This window comes from Pleurodeles waltl, chromosome 1_1 (assembly GCF_031143425.1).
Source record: "Pleurodeles waltl isolate 20211129_DDA chromosome 1_1, aPleWal1.hap1.20221129, whole genome shotgun sequence".
NCBI classification, from domain to species: Eukaryota; Metazoa; Chordata; class Amphibia; order Caudata; family Salamandridae; genus Pleurodeles; species Pleurodeles waltl.
This window is the reverse complement of record NC_090436.1, coordinates 85172273-85196961: the sequence shown is the minus strand read 5'-3', so window position 1 is coordinate 85196961 and position 24689 is coordinate 85172273. Positions and strand designations below refer to the sequence as shown.

General features: G+C 42.1%; 1 protein-coding gene across 1 annotated transcript in view; it reads right to left on the bottom strand.

Moving 5' to 3' along the window:
* Nucleotides 1-24689, bottom strand: part of NOL6 (nucleolar protein 6) — a 455500-nt gene that overhangs the window by 412050 nt on the left and 18761 nt on the right. The window contains exon 2 of the mRNA XM_069217421.1: nucleotides 7706-7939. Coding sequence (XP_069073522.1) covers nucleotides 7706-7939 — 234 coding nt within the window. The remainder of the gene's footprint in view (nucleotides 1-7705; nucleotides 7940-24689) is intronic.

The window sequence follows — 24689 nt, the reverse complement described above, 5'->3', positions numbered from 1 at the left end:
CAGTGGGATAAAACCTTGAGGAACAAAAGACAAACTGGTCATTCTCCATCACTACAGGGGACTGAAACCACTGCCTACGTTCTCCCAATTCAGAAGTGACATCTGCAAGGTTGGTTCCCCTGGTCTGTGTGCTAACAGAATCTGGGAGATGTGGAACTGACAAAAACAGTTCTGTTTCGCATCATCTTCTCTTGGGTTCCCCGGAACACACAGGAGGAAACGGGCCATCAAGGTTACTGTTGTGACGGGGCCACTCATCTGAAAAGTAGGATGTCTGCAGGGGCGACGGTATGCCCCGACCTCCTGGAACACCTCTCAGCACTTCCTGGTGGACACAGAAACCCCGGCAGGTGTACCAAAAGGAAAGGGGGAGTAGAACAGAAAGAGACAAAACACTTTTGCTCTTTAAGGACCCCAATGGCAATCAATGTGGAATAAGGGGGTCATGTACAAGGAATCGCCTCATTCGTTCTACTAAAACAAAAGGGGTGAGAAAACAAACTACATAATTGAAAGGTCAATAAAGCCTGAGAAGGAGCATTCCCTTTTCTATCTCCAAAAATAACTGTGTAGCATTGTTAATGTGGTCACTTCTGACAGTGTGTAAAATTAGCATCCAAGATATTAAAATTAAACTGAGTTCCAAAATGCCACACAGAAGATAAAGATGAAGCAAGCAAAATATAACAGCGGCCAGACAGCACAACATGCAAGGCACATAATAGATGAGTGTTTCATGGAATCCACATTTTATAAAGGCACAGAAGAGACCAGCAACCCTAGGGCCCTAGACTATACAAAAAGAAAAAGACTAGTAATAAGGGATACAAAAAGATAGCAACTAGCAACCCTAGGGCCCTAGACTATACATGAAGCATAAGACCAGTAATAAGGGATAAAAAAAAGATAGGGATTAACACTGTGTTGAAGTTGCAGAACACAAAATACCTTAATGTCGAGCACTGCTTCAATAAACAGGCCTTCACAGAGAAGTCTTAAATTCAAGTCCCATCATGACATAGGGCTGTTGTTGTAGTCAGCAATCCAAACTTCTCAAACAGAGATGACTGAACACTTGAAAGGAGGTATCACATGTCCTGAGAGCTCAACTGAACCCACAAGTTAAACAGAGCTTGGCCCTCAAGAAGTTTTGCAGAGTCTTCCTTTTCTAGCCAGATGATTACCAATTTCGTGTCTTAGCAGAGTGTTTTTGAAAAGCTCAAGCAACATAATGTTTACATGTTGACCACTTCCTTAAGGTAGTGCACATGTTGTGAGTGCTTAACTTGCACATTTTGAAGCTCTTTAAGACAAAATACTGCAATTGTCAAATAGCCGAGAGCTATTAAAAGCATGTTCCAATCTGGTGCACTAGGAAATCAGGAAAGAGAGTAGAAGACAAAATAAGAAAACATAAGAAATTCCACTGATGAATGGTTTCTACTTAGAGCCACCCAAAACCTGGTAACAGCATGCAGTTCACTAGGCTAATCCCAAGAACAAGTCTACATGTTTTTATAGAAAGTAACTAATTGGTTCCAACTAAAGCATTGCACTGTCCTAAAATTATGAGAGGTAGAAATATTCCATCAGTGGATGGAGTTGCAATGAGCCACATAAATGGTTTGTCTAAGAAACTGGGTTATTATTTGGGGTGGGTGACTAACCATTTCAAGGAAGAACAACCCTCATCAAGGTGAGCCCACAGTCACTAAAATAATTTGAGCCCAACCCCCTGGTAGCATTGGCACAAAGCAGACAGGTTTAATTTGGGGAAACAGTACCAAGGTCAATATTCAAAACCATAAAAATGTCACACCAAATTAGGTAAATATAGTTAACTGTAATAAACAACATGACAAAAATGTAAAAATGTATATATCTGGTTCTCCTTATTGGATGTTTAAGTTAAAAAGAGCTAAGAACCATCAACTGCAAATTCTATTCAATGGTCGCCAAAGAGTGAAACCTAGACACAATCTGGTGTGTACATTGATGGAGAACGGGTCAGATACACCAACCAGTTTCATCCTGGACAAAGATTTTACCTTTTGACATTAGTCTGTTAAGTCCCAACTTGCCACCGGAGTACACTTCCAAAGTCCTCTAGGACCTCAGGGAAGGCACTTAGAGACTTAGAGGGTGTCAAGTCAGAGGCCAGCTGCAGGGTCCAGTCCAGGTCCAGTTGCCACTAGTCAGCAGGGCAGTTGCAGGAAAAGGCATTTTAAAGATTACTTGTCCCTGTAGCTTTAATAAGTTTAGTCTTAGGACCTTTGGAGTCCATTTCTTTTTCATGGGTACAAGAGAGAGCAACTCCAGTCCTCCGGGGCAAACAAGCACATAAATATAGGCTTGCCTGGAAAAAAACAATGTGTAAAAGGGCTCTGTGTGTGAAGCTGGCTAGCTATGTAGTGCACCAAATGTAGAGGTACAGTATATAGATAGTATAGGCAATCTTTATTGGTTTACAGTGGTGAAAGTGGAACTCCCAAAAGCTCTCTTTTGTGGTAGTGTGGGCAAGAAGTTAGACTTATCAGAGGATAGTGCTAAGCATTTATTGAACACACAGAGTCAAGAAATAAGACACACACTCAAGAGGGAACATAGTTACTTTGCTTATATTATATAAACACCAGAATACTTTCAAAAGAACAAGTACAGGTGCAGTTTTTGATGATTTGCAAGTAAGTAACACTTTTACTCAAATGCGCGTTTAAGCGGTGAGGGTTCCAAGGTACTTTTACTGCCTAGGGGATTCTTGCAATCAGTTGTTGGGGGTCCCCTGAAGGTAGTAGGGTGCTAGAGGTGTAAATTCACAAACAGGACCAGCAGTGCAGGAATTATTATAAAGGTTATGCATAATGAAAAAACATCACTAACACTTATCCTGTCTCTACTACTAAGAAGATGGAAAATGCCCCCTTAGGAAGAATTACAGACATCATTGAGTTCATACTGTTGGCCAATAAGCTTTGACACCAAACTGGGTACTCAGAGGTCTCTTGTAAAGACACTGTTCCACAAGTCAGCTCATGGAAATCCCTGCCCATCTCCCTTCCTAAGCTAGCGAGGCCACCCATGGCCACCATTGATAAAACAGGTTAAGAATAAGGATGCTTTAAGATGACTGCTCACTCCAGCACACCACACATAATGTGGTACAAGCTCACCCCTGAATGTCTACATGAATACAACTCACTTAAAGAATAAAGAAGCTGCGACTCCCCAGCTAGTAACAAGATAGAAAATGTATTACCTTCCCTTATATTCACCTTTCTACACTTTTCCTACCACAAAATTTCACCCGTTCCACAGCCATAAACCACCAACTGGAAGGAGACCACAGACACTGAATTAATCAAGCACTTGTGTTCCAAAGCATGAAATGTGTGCAAGATGTCACTCTAGCATCTTCCTAATGCCCTGAAGTCAGAAAAGCAAATGAGCTCCATCCGTTCCCTTTAATGCAAGATCTGTGAACGTGTTCACCACAGACCAGAGACTGCCTCCTACTGAGCAATATGGTATGACGCAGTGAAAACGCAAAAGGCCAAATTTCAGATCTGCCTTGAATGACAATGTAATCACTTAACTTCTTAATTAATTCTAAAAGAGCTTTGCACCATGGTGCAGAGACCTTTTTTGATATTTGGGACAGGTCACATCTTGGCTTACATGGAGTCATTCTACAACAACAACCACTCCCCCCCACCCCTCACCTCCCACATGCTGGGGATTCAAAAGGTACTCAGGGTTTGTAGTTTCATATCCAAAATATACATTTCTGAAGCGTGCCCAAGAATTTGAGTCAAGGAACAGGAGTGATTAATATTTTTCAGAATGTGAGTTACCCATATTATCTGGTGATTTTGACAAACTCAGCAAAAAATTATACTATTCTGAGTTCACACTTTTCCCTATAAAAAACATACCCCTCTGTGTGAGTGGGCCTATCGCATGGGACATGAATTACACTGATTTCTGAAAATGTCAACTTTCACTAAAACGAATACATTTCCTCACATTTCTGCGAGGGAAAAGTTCCTGCAGAAAACCATGCAAGTCCTATCACCCAGCATTCCCATACTTCTCCTGATCAGAACTGTACACCACTTGTGTGCATGGGCCTATCATGCGGACCATGAAAGGCCCCAAATAGTAAAGGTGGAACACCAAGATTTTCCCTTTGAATTTTAATCATTCTGGGTAGGTGGGCACAGGGTCGTTGAACGCCAAAGGAAACCTAGGAACCCCAAAAAAGTATGAAAGCTAAAACACCCAGAGGAGTTCAGGATGATGCGACGTCGGTCACACTACTTTTTCTCACTCAGAATACCTTGCATAAATCCTAATTGCAATCACTAACATTCCACTCAAGTGTCCCTGGGGGATGAGTGCAGTATTTGTGCCCACGGAAGCAGATATGTTGGGAACCCTCCCACCTCTGGGCTTTTCTGAAATCTAGAGATACAGGGCAGTCCAGGTTGGTGTGGCTTGCATGGACCCCAGCATGTTCTCTTACTCCAAATGCCCTGTAAATGTCATAACAATGCCTAACAAAAAACTAGGCACATGGGCCTGTCCAGGATGGTGTGATGTGATTAGATTCTACCACTTTTTCTTACCCTGAGTGCCCGCTAAATTTCAAAGTTGAGACAAAAACTAAATTTCCTTGTATTTGTGTGACAGAAAGATTCTTAACTAAGTCGACATACTTTCCCGCTGAAAATGGTACCCCACCTTTGTGGGTGGGGTTATCTTATACCGGAGCCAGTCAAAACTTGGATAGTGTGAAGTGAATATATTGCTAATATGGTTCTTCTCATGTATACAGTTTTGGGGGTTTTGGGGTTGAAAGACAAGATTCTCACTTTTTCCATGGTACCTCTTCCATTCAGATCGGTACTCTGAGGGGCTGTCCCCACGAGCACCTATCAAACTGAAAGCAGCCAGGGCAGTAAGCCACAGCTGTTTTCAGTTTCACAGTTGATGAAATCAGTGCAACAGTCCTCAATCAAAAAAGCCTCAGGTTTGCAGGAAAAGCTGCTTCTTTGCAGCCAAACTGAAGACCACCACTGGAGGGATTCACAGTTCAAGGCGCTTTGAACTGATCACAGGGCAAGAAACATCTACTGGACCACTCATTATGGCAAGTTTTATTTTATGAGGCCGAGCTATTTTTAGATTCCACTCAACCCTTCTGGTGAGTGGGCAAAGAACATGTGTTCTGTTCACTCAGAAACTGAATGAGCAATTAAGATGTCTTTAAATCTTATTCTTGTCACATTTGCTCTGTGTTCAGAGACAGAGGTCAAAAGTCAGTTGGTCTTTTTGCAATACAAATACTTTTCCTTGTGACTGCAGAGTTCCAGGATTTTGTAAGGTGAACTGTCTGACCTATGTGAAATGAAAGGCTTTTGGTATCAGGTTTTTCCTAACACACAACATTTATATAACTAAGTCAACTTTACAAACATTTCAAAATATATTTCAGTAGCAGTGAAAGACCATTTTTGTACTTCTGTGTGATGAAAAAAATATTTTAATAGGATGAAAAAAAGTCAGAACACTTTACTTGGTGATGTGCAAATGATAAATGTTTTCTGAAACCCAATTTTCACAGATTATTGTTAATACACGACATAGTTTTATCAGTAAAGCTGCAAGTTAGAGGCAAGGTTTTTGGACATTTCTTGGAAATGTACTGTCTGTAAATGACAGTGCACTACCACGTCCTGCTTTAGCAATATATTTATTAAAAGTGAGTGTTTAAACATAAACTGAGAAACACACCTGTCCTAATGGCAAAGCTATTAATAAACTAAGAGGCAAGTCATGCATGGATCATGTGTACCCCGTATGTGGGCTAGATTTATTATACATGAAGCAAACGTTCAGTGTATTTAATCAAACAAAAAAGGATTTTTATACAGCAGAAATGCTGAACTCACATATTTGAAGGTGCACTCAAATGTGAGAATGAAGAAAAAGGCAACAGTACAATATTAATCTAGGATCACACAATTTGAGACCCGTTTCCAGGTCAAGTACATTACAGTTAGGTTGAGTAGATTATTCAAGCTACCTGCAGGTCTAGTAAACTTTTTATGATTTTTCGAGGCCTGTGATCGCTCCATCATCAGCGCCCGATTGGTTATGGCTCTTGATGGGGGTGCAAGGAATATCCCATTCAATAGGACTCAGAGGGTTACATCGCCAAGAAAAGGTAAAACAGAACGGTCTTAAAACTGCAGAAACCCACCCCTCAATTAGAGACTTCAACATCTTCCTGAATTCCATTATCAATTGGCTTTGAACGACCCACTTCTCATCGTTCACCACTTTTTCAGACTTGATTCTGTCAGCTTAAAGAAGTTTCAGGTTTTATTAGGTTTCAGGTAGGAAGCAAATTCCAATGCTTCAAGAAAGGAAGAACCCATTTGATGTAGGCAATTATCATTTTACTTCATTACAATCACTGTTCACAGTCCATGAACAACAGTCTCTATGCATTTAATATGTTATTCATGCCATTTTGAGAACCACCAACTAGTGCCAAGTGTGTCACTTTAAAAAAAATAATGAACAAGCATTTGCAATGCAATGGGTCTCGGGTTTGCTCAAGTTGGAGCTATTAGCGTTTTAAATTCCTAATTCGGCTTTTCTTGCCGACACAAACTGAAAATAAAAAGTAAAACAGTTGACATAAGCAAGCAGATTCAAAGCGCCCCAGCCGCCATGAAAGTGAGCGCGAAGGAGACACAAAAGGAAAAAGAAGTTCACTCGCAGTCAAAGTTATCAGCAAAAGTGCATTTATCAATGTAACAGGGTTAGCCCCCCAGGCAGCCCCAAGGAGGGACAAACGTAAAGCATTTACCAATTCTAAAAAAGGATTTTTGAAAGGCGAGCCCACAACGAGTGAAAGTGGTGGGCGTGCGGTGGGCATAGTTAAAAGCCCAAACACATGCCAACATGCCTAAAAAAACAGAGCTTTCGCGCTGCTATGCTCAACCTAAAAACTAAGGGCACTTAGTCCTTTTTTGGAGTGGTTCATAATTCTCAATTCAACTCCTACCAGGATTTAGGAGGCAAAATCATGAATTACAAGTTTTGCGGCAAAAATGCAACTTCTGTTCTTCTTCCAGAATTTTGACAGCCAAATGCAAGATCAACTATGTAGCCATGAATCAACAGGTATTTTGCTCACTTCTATCATTTCCGACAGTGACATAAGTTCTCTCAGAAATAAATATCTTTTAAGTGGTGTGCTACAACCAGTAAATGCACACTATTGCACACGTATGCTATTTGGAGAAGTTCAGGATTCATTTCAATACAGGAAATAGGCAAGGTTGCATTTTTGTTTTGTTTTTTACCTCTAAATAAGCCAATCGCTTTATACTTGAATTACAATTTTCCCTGCTGACCGTATATCAACAACTAAAGTTTCACAACAACAAGCAATCATTCACCACTTTCTCATACTTACTTTTCTAAGTTTCACTTAGATCATGAACATCAGTGAAAAGTGGTAGACATAAAGCATTTTCATTTAAAGTATGAATATGATTGTAGTTTTTGCATCAAATAATGGCCAAAGGAAAGTCAAGGGAGAAAAGATTGGTAAGTTGCATCCCTATAATTGTTAGCTGTAAGTACAACATCTGGCTTCATAACTGAATAACAGTGCAGCATATTCACTCACCTGCATCCGGAGGAGGTTGGAGTGGAATAGATTCTCAGTCTCCTTCAGTTGATTGAGCTCCTCATTGGTTGGTGGTTTGTACAACTCAGCCTTGCTCATCTTCACTGGCTTAAGAAGCCCACCTGCTTTAGTTTTTTTTGTTTCTGTCGATTTCACATTAACGTTTGAAGACGTTTCGTTCATGTCATCTTCTTCCAGGTCGTCCATCTGTTCTTCATCAACATCTTCTGTAACCTGAAAGTTGCAAAACAATTTTAAACAGGTTAATACTATATCATCATTTCTGATGTGGCAGTTTCAAGGACTTATGCAGGAAGAACACCTCTTCCCTACCATCACTACACAATTTGGTACACGCTGGTTTGTAGCAAGAGGCAGGGAGAACACCATAGGACACTTGCAGTGAATCACGGGTAAATTACATGTTTTTAATCACATTTACTTCTTATGCTTCTCGTTACCAAATTGTACATTCATCCATATTATTTACTAAAGTTTATTGAAGAACTAGCTACAAAGTCAGCACAGAGCAGTTATATTGGTTGTTGATAGTATGGGGGAAGCAAAACGGGTATTACAGACATGGCTGTGCCTAGACTGCAGGTGCAGGTGAACAAGGTGGGTTCTTAGGTCATTTTGAAATGACAGCAGGCTGAGGATCCATCTTAGATTTTCTGGGAGCAGGTTTCAGGTTATTGGTGCTTGGAATAAGCATGCTGGTTCCACTGACTTTTTAAGCTCTCCAGCAAGAAGAGCTATTTGTCTCTAGTGTTTCTCTTTCACACTGTTTAAAAGTGGGTAAGTATGAACTTAGCCCTGGCAATAAGGCCACTAAAGTAGGAGACAAGAGTGTAAAACATTCAAAAACATTAATACAGTAAAAAAGTGAGCCACAACACACAATAAAAATCCCACACTAATTTATAAAAGTAGGTTGTATTTTTATCAGTAGACACCAAAACAACAAAAATCAAAAGTAGGGAACCAGCGATATACATTTTTAAAGAATAAACAGTTTCTAGTGCTTAGAAACACAATGCACCAACTTTACCAAAAATTCTCCAAACTTCAGGAGGTTTTTTCTGACGTCCTCCTTGCAGGTTCAAAGTGTCCAAAACACAAATCCAAGGGTCTGGAATCTCCTGAATGGTCCTTAGAAAGTTGGACCACAATTCCCACAATGCACCTGGCCAAATCCTTAAAAGTCCACTGGATGCACTCCAGGCTGGGGACTCTTGTTGGGGATAATGCCGGTGAAGGACCTTTAACGTGTAGGTGCAGGGAGTCTGCTCCTGAGTCATTCTTGAAGAAAGGGCCTGCCCCCAGGGCTGTAGTACCAGACTGTGTAGCAGGTGCAGTTCACTCAGAAGTGCAGGCCAAGGGTACAGACCCAGATTCCAGCAGGGCAGTACTTCTTCCTCTTATAGTTTCTGGCAGCACATCGGAGAGGCTACGCACCTCTCACATATTTATTCACAGCTCCTCAGCACCAGGAAGGGAGGTTCCCCTGGCCAACAGAATGCAGGATGACACCCAGATGCATGACCACTTCCTCCAAAGTGTGGCATATATCTGTCCCAGAGAGCACCATTCTTCCAAAATCCATGATGGCTGAAATTTCAGAAGAGCAGTCAGAGCGGACTAACCCAACACCCAGTGTGGCTCATTTCCATAGCTCTCCTCCTCCCAACATCTGCAAGTTCCTTCCATAAGTCTGGTATCTAGCTGGGGGTCCAGAAGGTGGGGGGTTACGTGATCTGGCATTACCTGCCTGTCCAGCTCTCCTTTGAGATTGTATGTTTGATTGCCCCTCCCCCTGCTCTGGCATTCCTGTGAAGCCCCAGAGCTACCCTTCACCAGATTGCCTCTCCCCTGAACAGCCACTTACCACTTAATCAAGCAGCTCTACTTAGCCTGTTAGCACTGACCAATCAGAGGGGAGCTTTAGAAGGCTGGATTTTGGCTTACAGAAAGGAAAGCCTCATAAATTATTTTCTGTAGAAGTTATAAAAAAAATTCACCAATGGCAAATGGCTGGATTTATCAAAACAAACCTTTTAAGTACTTGAATGACTTGTCTACACGTTTCCCTGCTATTATACAATAAAATGTAATACTGTAATGTTAGCCTATGGAGCCCAGTATCTACAACAGAGAAAATGAAATGAGCTGTTTTTCCTCACCAGGGTTTATAAAACATATTTTATAGGGACTCTTCTTATAGACCTCTAGCTCTGGAACAACTAAGGGAGACCCTGGGGATACCTAATACATGAAAATAAGTTAGATTATCACTTCTAAAGTACCCATTGAGGCAAAGTCGAATTGGGACACCATTTCCATTTAAATGCAATCTGCAGTCAGACTGCATTTAAAAATTACAGAAACCCCCCAGCAGTGCCCACATGCAGAGGGCAGCAATTCTGATCAGCCTCTTACTTCCATGACCTGTTATGTACTAGGGTCTTATAAGTAGTGGGCACCCCCTTGCTCTATTATCTACTAGGGACTTATAGGGACTGTCATGCAAATGGTAAGAATTTAACTTTTAAAGACAGGCTGCAAGACAGGTCTGAATTTAAAAGAGCAGTAAACACACAGAAGTGCATACATGCAAGTGCAGAAATGCTGCTGGGCATCTAATCTCCATGCCCTATTATATACTAGGGACTTATACGCAGATTGTACCCCCTTGCCCTACTATATACTAGGATCTTACAAGGTCTGTCAGGCCAACTGGAAGTGTAGCCTAATACCTAGTGTACTCTACTACGTGTGTGTTTTAACATAGCATTGGCCTGGGTCTGGTTAACAAAGCCCAGGGCAGTCAGAGTCAGATACCATCAGCACCAGTCAGCAACAAAACCTGGGATGAATAGGGCAAAAAGATGACTTTCCAACACACACCAAGAAGCACTACATGCTTAACATCCTTGCAGGAAAACGATCTATCCCTGGGGCTGGCAATGCCATCAGATCTCCCTATTGAAAGTATTATACGTTATTACACCAGAGCCCTCTCTCTTTGCTTTCATACAGCTTCTAAAATCTAGTTTCAGCGCTAATTCATGCCCTATCTATAACTGCATTTGTTTCAAATCAAAGTAGTGTATATCCTCTGCTGCACCTTTATCACAGTGCAACGTTTTATAAACTATTCTGTACAGGCTTCCACATCGTGTGGTTTTTTTTCGACTCCTTCCCAATGCTATACATATATTTCTAAGAAGCAATGTATTTATTCAATGTTTTATGTACTACTGAAGCTGCTGATTTCTTTGTAAAACACCCCAATACGTTCTGGTGCAGAAGCACAATAGAATACTATTTAATAAAGATGAAGCGGCTACAGAAGCAGATGAGGAAGGTGTGCAAGAGGGATACTGTTAGACAGTCACAAGAGAACAGAAAGTGTGCTTGTGTCTCTGTCTGGGTAGAGACATAACTCACCAGTTTAACATACCCAGGATAAACTTCATGATGGCACCATCTTATCTGTGAAGGTGATATGCATGTTCCTCCGGGCTATCAAACCATCACACAAAACCGTATAGGCAAGAGAGGAGGTAGACTAGCTATTATATTCAAACAGGCAATGAACCTCAGTAAAACAGACAACATCTCCATACAAGGTTGTGAAGCCCTCCTCACCAGATGCCACCCTACTACAACTTCCTCCTGTAACTTTCTCCTCCTTTACAGACCTCCACCTAACAACTCCACATTCCCAGATGCTTTTCTAGATACAGTCTCAAACCTTATTACATTATACTCCAACCTATGCACCCTTGGGGGATCTAAACATTTGGTTTGACAAACCCAATATGCCCCATCCAAAAGCTATCACCACTGGCCTAGTCGCATTGAACCTACATCAGATTGTACACAATCCCACACACATCGCCGGACACATCCTAGATGTCATTTTTGCTAAGCATGAACTAGTTACCGTTCATAGCATTACGCCAATCACTTGGTCAGACCATCATTTGATAACTTTCCGACATAAAACTCCACAAATAAACACACCCCACAACTACTTACATACATGCACCTATCGACCATGGAGCAAACTCAATTTGGATGACTTAGAAACACAACTAACAGCCAACACAGATCTAGATTTAATTCTGCGCCAAAACTTTATGAGTGGCTACAGGAAGCTTTTGATATCCTAATACCACTCAGAAAAACTAAACACGACAAAGGGAAACCAACACCTTGGGGAAACACAGAACTTAAAAAGATAAAGCAACACATCAGAAAGTTGCAGCGGACCTGGCTCACAACAAACAACAGTCAAGACAAACTGCAGCTACACAAACTTAACAGAATATACAAATCATCAATCAAAAAAGCTAAAAAAAAAAGGTACTATTCAGACAGAATTCAAAATGCTCAATCTACAACCCAGGAATTTTATAAAATTATCAATGAATTTCGAAAACCTACATGCATGGAAGGAAGTCATCCCACTACTCAAGATTTCACAAACAAATTGGCAACTCACTACACAACCAAGGCAGACACATTGGACTCCTATTTAAAACAGAAGAAAACCATCAGCACCAACCCCTTTCCTAAAATACCCTGTAAGAATAAACCAACCCAGCCTCTACAGTCCTTCCAACAAATATCCCATGGTGAATTTATGGATTTGGTCAAAGCAAGCAGACCTTCCGGTTGCCCTTCTGACCCTTGCCCACCACAAATCTTCAAGAACATTCTTCTATCTACTTCTGCTGCCACACCTGTAAGAAGAATCATCAACATCACCTAACTACAGGAACTTTTCCTATAGACCTGAAAAAAAGGCACACATACGACCGTTATTAAAGAAAACAAACCTAGACCCGCAAGACCCCAACAACTACAGACCAATCACAAATGGACCTTTCCTGGGCAAATTGATAGAAAGAGCAGCATTTGCCCAGATGTCACAATTCATTGAAGACAATTCTATACTTTCAGACTTCCAAACTGGGTTCCGCCCAGGAAGAGGCACTGAATCGGCACTCCTGGCAATCTGGGATGATCTTAAAAACACAGTCGACCGCAATGGAGTTGCTGCACTACTTCTCTTGGAGCTCTTGGCTGCCTTTGATATGGTTGACCATGACACCCTAATTCAAAGACTCCACAAAGCCGGCATACAAGGGTCTGCTCTCGACTGAATTACTTCCTATTTTCAAAAAAGATCTAATATCATCTACTCGCCCCCCTTCTCGTCCAAACCCTACCTCACAAAAGCAGGGGTCCCCCTAGGATCAATCATCTCACCTTTGCTTTTCAACATCTACATGATATCTTTACCAGAACTGATCAATGATTTCCATCTCACATGCTACAACTATGCAGATGACACACACATACTACTTAAATTAGAATGCCCCAAAAACATTGAAAACTCAGAAATCTTCAGTTGCCTCAGAGCCGTTGATCAGTGGATGACCTGGAGCCATCTCAAACTAAATATCTCCAAAACAGAAATACTCATATGTGGTGACTGGAAAAGTTATGACCCTCTGTGCGTCTGGCCTGACGATCTTGGATCACCTCCTCAATTATCCAAGGAAGTTAAAAACCTTGGAATCACCATGAATTCCAAGTTAACTATGAATGCCCAAGTGGACAAATTAGCACGAACAAGCTTCATCACAATGAAGACTCTACGACGCATCTTCCCCCACCTCGGATTTCTACACAAGGTGCAAGCTACTATCTCGCTAGTACTATCCAAACTAGATTATGCCAATGGCCTCTACCATGGATCATCTCTATCTATTATGAAAAACTACAACGTATTCAGAACTCCGCAGCCAGGCTACTATTACATGTAAAGCCGCAAGCCCACATCTCCCCTGCTTTGTATCACCCACAAAGCTATACATGGAACAGGACCACTTTTTATCAGAAACAACATAACCAAGTACATCCAAAAAAGAAACCTCCGCTCAAGATTGGCACCCCGCCTTAGAACACCACCATACAAGAAAAAGACTATAGGTGGTACATCCTTCACCGTTCAAGCAGCCAAACTATGAAATTCATTACCCCCAACTGTAAGAGCCACAGATAACTTTCTTGTCTTCAGAAAACTAGTCAAGAGTTGTCTCTTTCCTTCATAACCACCATATTCAAACAACTATGGACTGCATATGCCCATGTTGATAAATATTTTTTCTGATTATGTGTATATTTCTAGTTATGTATAGTTCTTTAGAAAATATGTATCACTACTATGTCATAACAATAAAATACACACACACTCTTTGAACCTGTTTTACTAAGTATATTTACCCATGGTTCTAATTATGTATTGTATGTACATATGTGTGTGCATGTGTTTGTATATATATATATATATATATATATATATGTATGTAAGTATGTTGTTCTGTGCTTGGCATGTTCGTGGGTCATTGCATGGCTCCTGGGTGGGTTGTTATACTAGTTATCTATGAATCCCTGCTCTCATCTTATCTACCCATCATCATATGTCATGTCTCTATCAATCTATCCTCCATTCCCACTCTGACTCATCACAAATCCATTCTACTACTTTCATCTCCTAAATAACTCTGCCTAACCTCTTCCCTCTGCTTCCACATCTAACTCACCAAACCTCACTCTACTACCATGACCTCACAAACAATCCTACTAAATTCTCCCTCATTTATCTCACCCTGCTACTATGATCTCCCTAACCCTTCCCTCCTCCATCCCCCTTTACTCATCCCAAGCCTTTGGGATGAGTAAATGAGGGATATACTCCCAATTAACACTTCTTGATTTCTTTCCTCCTCCACCCCTCCATTACTCCAGTTAATCTAACTAACGAACTCTCATATCTGTGGCTCAAATTAACTCATAATAATACTAAAAGTGTACTCATATTTCCCGATACTAATCCATCACTAATTCTTGTTGGGTTCAGGAGTAGCGTGCTACTCGCCGAAAAGCGCTTTCATGCCTCGTCAGGGGTAGTAAGTGCTATATAAATACTATTACAATTTACTGCAGAACTCTCTATCAGATCCAACATGCAAGTACTGGCAAACCTAATGGCAACGGCTCTAAGAGGTAAAGCTACTGATGTTGCAAATGGTTATTTCCAATGCCATCATCATCACATGCACCGGCATGGCCAGCAATTTTGAAAAGGAATTTCTTTTAATGCTTTTTTTTTTTTTTTTTTTTTTAAACGGTGAGAAATAGAAGTGAGCAGCCTGGTATTATTTAGCAGCTGACAGGCACTCCTAAAATAAATAAATAACAAGCATTTGCAATACAATGGGTCTCGCATTTGCTCAACTTAGAGCTATTATCGTTGTAAAGTCCTAACAGGACTTTTATTGGCACATAAATTGAAAATGAAAAATAATGCAGTTTTACATAAGTCAGCCGATTTAAACCACCACGCCATGAGCATGAAGGAATACACAAAAAGAAGTATAAGTTCACTCACTGTCAAACGTATCGGCAAATGTGCAATTATCCATGTAACAGGGTCAATGCCATTCAAAGCGTTCAACTACTGCCCAGCGAGATCGCGCTGCATAGGAATTTTTTTTAAAGTAGTCCAGAAGCCATACGGAAAATATTGAGCTTCCTATGTTTTGAGTAGTTGGTCGGTGCTCGCGAGGAGGGCTAAACACCAGAAAAGGCATGGCGTATGCATGCCTTTCACAACTGAAAGCAAGCGATTTTTAAAAGGCAAGCCCATGAACCAAAGAAACTGATGGTCGTGTGGTGGGCGTGCTTAAAAGCCCACAGAGAAATTACAGCAGGCTAGAACGCTTGAGCACTCGAAACTTAAAAAATAAAATAAGTTATTTAAAAACAAGGCAGGGAGGGGAGTAAATCAAGAGCTCAAGGGAGGGGAGTAAATCAAGAGCTCAAGGGGGTGGAGAGCAATAAGCAGGGTGCTGAGCATGTAAACACACACTTTCACATGCAGTGCTAAATGCTAAAGAAGAAAAAGTGTCACCTCAAGTCACCAATGGAAGTATACAACTCATCCAACCAGAGCACGGTCAGACAAAAATGCTCCTGGGCCAGACACACAAGAACAGGGAAGAAAGCCATCAAATGGGGCACGGACACATGAGAGACAGCAAAGTTATCCAGTTGTGTGCTCCAAAGCCCACTCTAAGTATATGTTGTATATTGGAAACAATAGCTCTTCAACCAAGATAGTTAAAGCTGTCTGTAGCCGAGACACAAAAAATAATGTAGTATATCTGACTCACTGCATGTAACATTGATTACATCAGCCACTGTTTGCATAAATACTGAAAAACTGACAGCTCAGAAAAATGCCTATCCAGTGAAATCATCAACTGATAACGAAAACACCAACAATTGTGCGGCTATAAATTCACATCACTGAGCCCGAGAAGTACACTTTAACTATACACACTGAGTCATGTACAGCACATTAATGATGAAAAAGCACGCGACGGTGTTTGAGATGGGGAGTGAGTATATTGTAAATATAGGATTTGAAGCAAGGTATGCGATGTCTGGGCATCTCGGACTACAGCAGCCATATTTTATTGCATAAACAAGGATGGGCAGGGGAGAACATTTTAGAATGTATCACACAGTGCATCGTGGGAATGCTAGCACTAAGAATATTTTTTTAAACAAATATGTTCACGTGTACTTTGAAGATGCTGCAGTATCTCCAGACTTTCTCCACTGGAAGAGGGTTGCTAATACCTTATACTTTCGGAGGAAACTGCGTAAAAGTGTGGCAGTGCTTGTTGAGTCGCAGGTATTGCATTAAACTTGACAACTGGGTTTCATACCGCATTTAACTTATGTTTCCTCATCTTTCACTGTTGTCAGTGATTTAAATGGGCTGAAGCGGCCTAGTACTGAGTAACTTCAAAAAGGGAAATGACTATCCCATTACAGGGGAAGTGAAAAACTTTTAATGGGACAGTACTGGTACGTCTAAGTAGCAAACATACTCTGAATATCGAGTACCTGTCTTTCTAGATCTACATTTCAAGTACTGAATGTAAGGAAATGCCTCCTTGGCATGGTTACCCCCTGACTTTTTGCCTTTGCTGATGCTATGTTTTGAATTGAAAGTGTGCTGAGGCCTGCTAACCAGGCCCCAGCACCAGTGTTCTTTCCCTAACCTGTACTTTTGATTCCACAATTGGCACACCCTGGCACCCAGATAAGTCCCTTGTAACTGGTACCTCTGGTACCAAGGGCCCTGATGCCAGGGAAGGTCTCTAAGGGCTGCAGCATGTATTATGCCACCCTAGAGACCCCTCACCCAGCACAGACACACTGCTTACCAGCTTGTGTGTGCTAGTGAGAACAAAATGAGTAAGTCGACATGGCACTCCCCTCAGGGTGCCATGCCAGCCTCTCACTGCCTATGCAGTATAGGTAAGACACCCCTCTAGCAGGCCTTACAGCCCTAAGGCAGGGTGCACTATACCATAGGTGAGGGTACCAGTGCATGAGCACTGTGCCCCTACAGTGTCTAAGCAAAACCTTAGACATTGTAAGTGCAGGGTAGCCATAAGAGTATATGGTCTGGGAGTCTGTTTTACACGAACTCCACAGCACCATAATGGCTACACTGAAAACTGGGAAGTTTGGTATCAAACTTCTCAGCACAATAAATGCACGCTGATGCCAGTGTACATTTTATTGTAAAATACACCACAGAGGGCACCTTAGAGGTGCCCCCTGAAACTTAACCGACTATCTGTGTAGGCTGACTGGTCCCAGCAGCCTGCCACACTAGAGACATGTTGCTGGCCCCATGGGGAGAGTGCCTTTGTCACTCTGAGGCCAGTAACAAAGCCTGCACTGGGTGGAGATGCTAACACCTCCCCCAGGCAGGAGCTGTAACACCTGGCGGTGAGCCTCAAAGGCTCACCCCTTTGTCACAGCACCGCAGGACACTCCAGCTAGTGGAGTTGCCCGCCCCCTCCGGCCCCGGCCCCCACTTTTGGCGGCAAGGCCGGAGAAAATAATGAGAATAACAAGGAGGAGTCACTGGCCAGTCAGGACAGCCCCTAAGGTGTCCTGAGCTGAGGTGACTCTAACTTTTAGAAATCCTCCATCTTGCAGATGGAGGATTCCCCCAATAGGATTAGGGATGTGACCCCCTCCCCTTGGGAGGAGGCACAAAGAGGGTGTACCCACCCTCAGGGCTAGTAGCCATTGGCTACTAACCCCCCAGACCTAAACACGCCCTTAAATTTAGTATTTAAGGGCTCTCCCTGAACCTAGAAACTAGATTCCTGCAACAACAAGAAGAAGGACTGCCTAGCTGAAAACCCCTGCAGAGGAAGACCAGAAGACAACAACTGCCTTGGCTCCAGAAACTCACCGGCCTGTCTCCTGCCTTCCAAAGAACTCTGCTCCAGCGACGCCTTCCAAAGGGACCAGCGACCTCTGACTCCTCGGAGGACTGCCCTGCTTCGACGACGACAAGAAACTCCCGAGGACAGCGGACCTGCTCCAAAAAGACTGCAACTTTATCCAAAGGAGCAGCTTTAAAGAACCCTGCAATCTACCCGCAAGAAGCGTGAGACTTGCAACACTGCACCCGGCGACCCCGACTCGGCTGGTGGAGAACCAACACCTCAGGGAGGACCCCCGGACTACTCTACGACTGTGAGTACCAAAACCTGTCCCCCCTGAGCCCCCACAGCGCCGCCTGCAGAGGGAATCCCGAGGCTTCCCCTGACCGTGACTCTCTGAAACCTAAGTCCGACGCCTGGAAAAGACCCTGCACCCGCAGCCCCCAGGACCTGAAGGACCGGACTTTCACTGCAGAAGTGACCCCCAGGAGTCCCTCTCCCTTGTCCAAGTGGAGGTTTCCCCGAGGAAGCCCCCCCTTGCCTGCCTGCAGCGCTGAAGAGATCCCTTGATCTCTCATTGACTTCCATTACGAACCCGACGCTTGTTCTAACACTGCACCCGGCCGCCCCCGCGCCGCTGAGGGTGAAATTTCTGTGTGGGCTTGTGTCCCCCCCGGTGCCCTACAAAACCCCCCTGGTCTGCCCTCCGAAGACGCGGGTACTTACCTGCTGGCAGACTGGAACCAGGGCACCCCCTTCTCTCCATTGAAGCCTATGCGTTTTGGGCACCACTTTGAACTCTGCACCTGACCGGCCCTGAGCTGCTGGTGTGGTAACTTTGGGGTTGCTCTGAACCCCCAACGGTGGGCTACCTTGGACCAAGAACTGAACCCTGTAAGTGTCGTACTTATCTGGTAAAACTAACAAAAACTTACCTCCCCCAGGAACTGTGAGAATTGCACTGTGTCCACTTTTAAAATAGCTATTTGTGAATAACTTGAAAAGTATACATGCAATTGAAATAATTCAAAGTTCCTAATGTACTTACCTGCAATACCTTTCAAACAAGATATTACATGTTGAATTTGAACCTGTGGTTCTTAAAATAAACTAAGAAAAGATATTTTTCTATACAAAACCTATTGGCTGGATTTGTCTCTGAGTGTGTGTACCTCATTTATTGTCTATGTGTATGTACAACAAATGCTTAACACTACTCCTTGGATAAGCCTACTGCTCGACCACACTACCACAAAATAGAGCATTAGTATTATCTCTTTTTACCACTATTTTACCTCTAAGGGGAACCCTTGGACTCTGTGCATGCTATTCCTTACTTTGAAATAGCACATACAGAGCCAACTTCCTACACTGAATGTAACTCAAGTCTCGTTTGTTAACTCAGAAAAAATAATAAAAAAATAATGTAAAGCTTTGTATGCCAAGAAAAATCTGGGGCAACACGATGCACTAAAATGGTCGATGTTTGTCTAGAAGTGAACGTTTTCAAACCAAATTAGCTAAAACATTAAGGTGCTCCTTGCTTTTAGCATATCATCGGAAAGCACGAACATTAGATCAACTTAAAATCTTTTCTGTCAGTGACGGCTCAAAAGAGATGTTACTGCCATTAACAATCATCTGCCACACGATGGCAGTGGTGTCTTAGAAATTCGCTTAGCCACAAATAATATATCCCGAAAGACAACATTACTGAATTCAAATGTCAATTGCATAGCCAACTGCGGTTTTAACTTTTGTGGTCCACAAAGGACTTTAAAGGTGGAAGACGTGGGGCTGAAAAAACAGTGTAGAAATCCCTCCCAAAAAATCTGATGAAGTTCCATGCCAACTGGCAATCTGCTCCACTGAGACACAACATAAAGGCTTCTCAACAAGTTGTTGCCTTATAAAATCTAAAAGACTGTTTTAAGAAACGTTAACATTCCACAGTAACGGCGAGACGAGAAATAATTAGATGTATATAAGATTCTTGTATATAATCACAGCGAAAACTGGGCCACAAAATGCCCAAGATAAATAAAAGAAAACAACTTCTGGAACGAAGGGCCAGATGTATCATGCATTTCTGCAGTCGTTACCGAATCGCAATTTGGAATTGCGACTACATACCGATTCGGTATTAGGAAGGGGCGCATCAAGGGCGTCCCTTCCTAATACCGAATTGCAGAGGTATGCAGGAATGTTTTGTGACTGAAATGCTGTTGCAAAACATTTGCATTTTATCACCTACTTCAAGTAGGTGGTAACCCATTTGCAAACGGAAAGGGGTCCGTCCCAAAGGGACTCCATCTTTGTGAATGCATGGTAGAACAATTTTTAAGAGCAGGCAGTTGCAGGGGTGTGGAATTTAATAAAATATCTACTTGTCCATGGAACAGGTTGCTTCTTAAATCTACTTACCGTGAAAAAAAATCTACTTGTCCCTTTGGCACCATGTAGTGCTGCAACAAATTATGACAGCAATCTCACTATGTGAGAGGTCTGATAATAGCCCCTCTGATTATGCCAGGGCTACTACTATAGTAGGGCTTGAATACTTGCAATCTAAATCCCCACTACAGCAATTTCTTTATTTTACCACCTTTCCGCAGATCTACATGCTGGGGCTGGAGGAAGCAGTAAGCAATAGTTCCAAGGCTGGAATGTCATTGAGTCTGCAAACCTACTAATTTTCATGTTTTAAGAATTTTCACCATCTCTTCTCTAATTTTTCCCCCCTAGTGAGAAAGGTTAGAAATGTACTCCTGACAATGGCAGAAGTAGAAGTTCTTCCAGGGTTGGGAAAAAAGTGGTTGGAGACAAAGTGAACTTGTAAACAAACGCTCATTAGATTTTCCCATGAGGAAATCTACAAATGCATATTTGCTTGTGCTAAAATACAGTTTACAAATATTTTGTAGGAGTACGATTTCCTGATCTACTTCTCTAAATTCATGTGAATTCATGAAAGGCACTAATTCAAAGACATATACCATGGGTGCATTTATGTGACTTTCTTTAAGAATTGGGTCCCTAATTTGGTCTGGCATTAACAAAGATATTTAGTTTTTATTAAACTTCTATTTCTCTCTCTATCTTTCGGCTGGTTTTACTGTGAGTGATCGCATTCTGCCCTTCCATAAGAAGCATGTTGGTGCACACAGTTTTGTTCAGTGCCAGGAACTACTGTGGCAATCAGTATCGTAACGAAACTGGAGGTGGTCCCCCTGCAAAGAACATGGAGAGGGACCCCGTCAACGCCCCGCCCCAGACTCCCTCAGCTCAGGTGCCATCCTGAGTGGGCCCCCTGGTGGGGGGCTGCAGGGCCTTTGTTAGGCCACTGGACACGCATTGACAAAACCAAAAGACTCACAAAAAAGTTGAATTGGTTAGCTTTGCCAGTGCTGGTTTATTTTCATGCTCCCCATAATCTCATTGAAAATGGTTGCACTGATTTTCCATTAGGAATATTTTTAGACATTCTAGCATGCATCAACACATTTTACTAAATGACACTTCAAAGAATTAGCACCTAAGATTTCATAGTAGCAAAAAAAAATAATCTTACTTGCATTGTTTCTGCACTCATGCTTACAAGCTTCTGCAAACATTTGCATCTAATCAGAGAGCAGTACGGGAGCATCATACTTAGCCTCATATGGTTAAACATTTCAAACATGTATGTACACTTTTTTTTTAAACTGGTACCACTGTCAGTAGTGCAGTGTATCTATTAAAAGTTTATTTACATCGCATACCATAACAATTAAGTCTTTTCATTAATGAACCATAAATACAAGTTCGAACAGCATTTACATATGGACACATATTACGTCAACTGCAGATAGTTCACCTCTCTGTAAGCTGGCATCCAAAGGGTTTGTGCTGCAGGGGGTTGGGCCTACTTGTCCTAAGGACAAAACATATATGAAAACTTGTCCCGGGCGTGGGGCGATAGGAATTCCACATCCCTGCAGTGGTCCCATGCACCACTGCCTACTCTTACAAAAAAAAAATTTGAAAAAAACTTTCCATTTTTCTTTTTCAAACTCATCCAGTTTTCCTTTAAAGAAAACGGGCTGCGTTAAAAAAATAAAAAATAATAATATACATTTTTTTTTTTTGCTTTATTTAAAAGCAATCACAGACCACCATGGTGGTCTGTTGAGCTTAGCAGGCCATCATCCCTGTGATTGTAGCCATTCACAATCATGAATATTAATGAGGTAGGTCAACTGGTGAGCCATTGGCAATCGCTAAATAAAACTCTTGGAGTTGCAAACATTCAAGTAGCGATTACCTAATTGTGAATCGCAGAAAATCGCTATTCAGAAAATTATACATCTTGCCAGAAATGGCCTCCCTGTGAAGTAGGGCTTCAACCACGTTATTCTCAAAAGACAGACAGTGTATGTAATCTTACTTGCAAAATGTTTTTACTTGTTATAAAGGAGGCAGATGAGCACATATATCATCCAGGTCCCCTAAAACTAAACCTAAAGGAGTAAAACAAGGGATTGTGTGGGTGTCTAGTAGCTAAACATTTAATCCCTGCTCAGATGTGTTAACGTCTCAGGCCAGAGAAGAGTCTAGCACATACCCTGATTATTTGTGCCACTTCTGTCAGCAGCTGACACACTAGATTAAACTCCAGCTTAATCTGTGCCTGAACCGCTGAAGTTGAAAAGGCAGAGACCTGTACAGTATGCATTGTGTAGGATCCTGCCATTGGGTGAATAGACTCCTGTCACCACCATCAAAGACCACCATGTAATCAACAAAATAAACTTATAAAATGTTTTTGTCTGGTTTACAGAGTGATAAACAAGAAAGGAAAATGCAAGGATAATGTCAACCGCACCACAAAGGGGAAAAAGACACTGATAAAAATATTCGCTGCCATTGTCCTTCCATAAAGGTCCTTTAGAATGAAGGATGAGGATACCTGGTCTAAAGGTTAAGAAGAGAAGAGCTGAGGTAAGAGCCCTGGGGAACTCAGCAGTGAATGTCCTTAAAAGAGGATCTGAAAGAAAAGAAAAAAAAGGGAAAAAAAATAATAAATAAATAAAACACGACTACTTGGGATCAGCCTTGCCGAAAAGATAAACAATTGAGGCCGTGATTGCAAATTCCGCGGGTCACCAAATGATTAATATGGATGGAATGGGAAAAATTCAAAGAAGGCAGCCGACAAACAGGTCAAGAAGCATTAGAGCTGCCTCTCCACCGGCAGACACTATCCTTTTATGTCATTTTAAGTAACCAAAATGAGGAATGTCTGAGAGCTAAAAGATGTACAAAATCCTGATTGCTAAGGATCAAGAAGATTGCTTGTTTAAAAAAAGGTGGGCAATTATTGATTAACAATATTTGTTATTTTTCTAGAAAATTACAGAAGAAATAAGGGCCAATAATTGCCTAGAACTTTGTGGTCTGCAGTAGGCTTTGGGAACACCCAAATATTATTTCCAGTACAACAGCATTTTACCCGATTGTAAGAAGAGGTTGCAGAGGAAAATAAAAGCAGAACAAGCAACAGGACTAAGATGATGCTATTCGTATCAAGGAAGGACTAAAGGAGCACTTGAAGAAGTAATATTAAGTCTGGACTGAATCATGGTCTCTTTTGCTGGGGGGAAATCATGCAGTGCATTTTAACAGGAGGGCACTACCTGAAAACTATCAGAAACACGTTCCCTTCAACAACTACTGGATTTTTCAGAAAAGGTTTTAACAATTATACTAATTAGAAGGAGGGAGTTTTCCCCATTGTTTCTTCTCCCCCTACCCTGCCCGAGTGCAGTGGAGGTGGACTTGGCTGAATACGCTTCTGCGCGACTTCAAGGAACCTTCCCTTAGGGTCGAGAGGTGGAGCTTTGCATTTCATAGAACTGCCTCCTACATTGACGCATGCTCCTCACACTGCCATGGTGCTCCATGACTGGTAAAACACCCGCTTCAAGAGGCTGCTGTAGGAGCTTGCCCCCTTTTGACATGGTCACCCCCACCCCGCTTTTGCCTAGTATACGATGCAATTTTGATTGAAATTGCACTGGGTTCTTACCAACCAGGTCCTCAGTGCCAGATCTTTTGCCCTAAAACTGTGCAATAGTTTCCCAATTGAAAATACCTTTGGTTCCCCTGTAGGTACTCTTGGTACCTATGGGCATGGGTACCAAAGAGGGTCCCCAAGGGATGCAGCATGTGTTGTGCCACCCTCAGCGACCCTTCACCTAGCACATGCAGACTGCCATTGCAGGCTGTGTGTCTTGGTGCAGCTAACAGTGAAAACACAACATGGCACAGAGCCTGTGTGCCATGTCCCCCAAAATTGCATGCAATATATGTATGTCACCCCTACAGCAGGCCATACAGCTCTAAGGCATGGTGTATTCATTATATTATATGTGAGGACATATCTGCAAGAGCAGATATGTCCCTGCTATGTCTTTGTTGATTCTTAGACATTGTAACTGAACAGGGAAGCCACTTTTAGTAAATGTGCTTGACACTGGTCAATACGAGTTACCCAGCTACATGACTGAAAATAGGGATGTTGGGTTTCAAACATCTTGTAATAATAAACCCTCACTGATTCCGGTGGTGGATTTATTAATACATGCACCCAGAGGCCCCCCTGA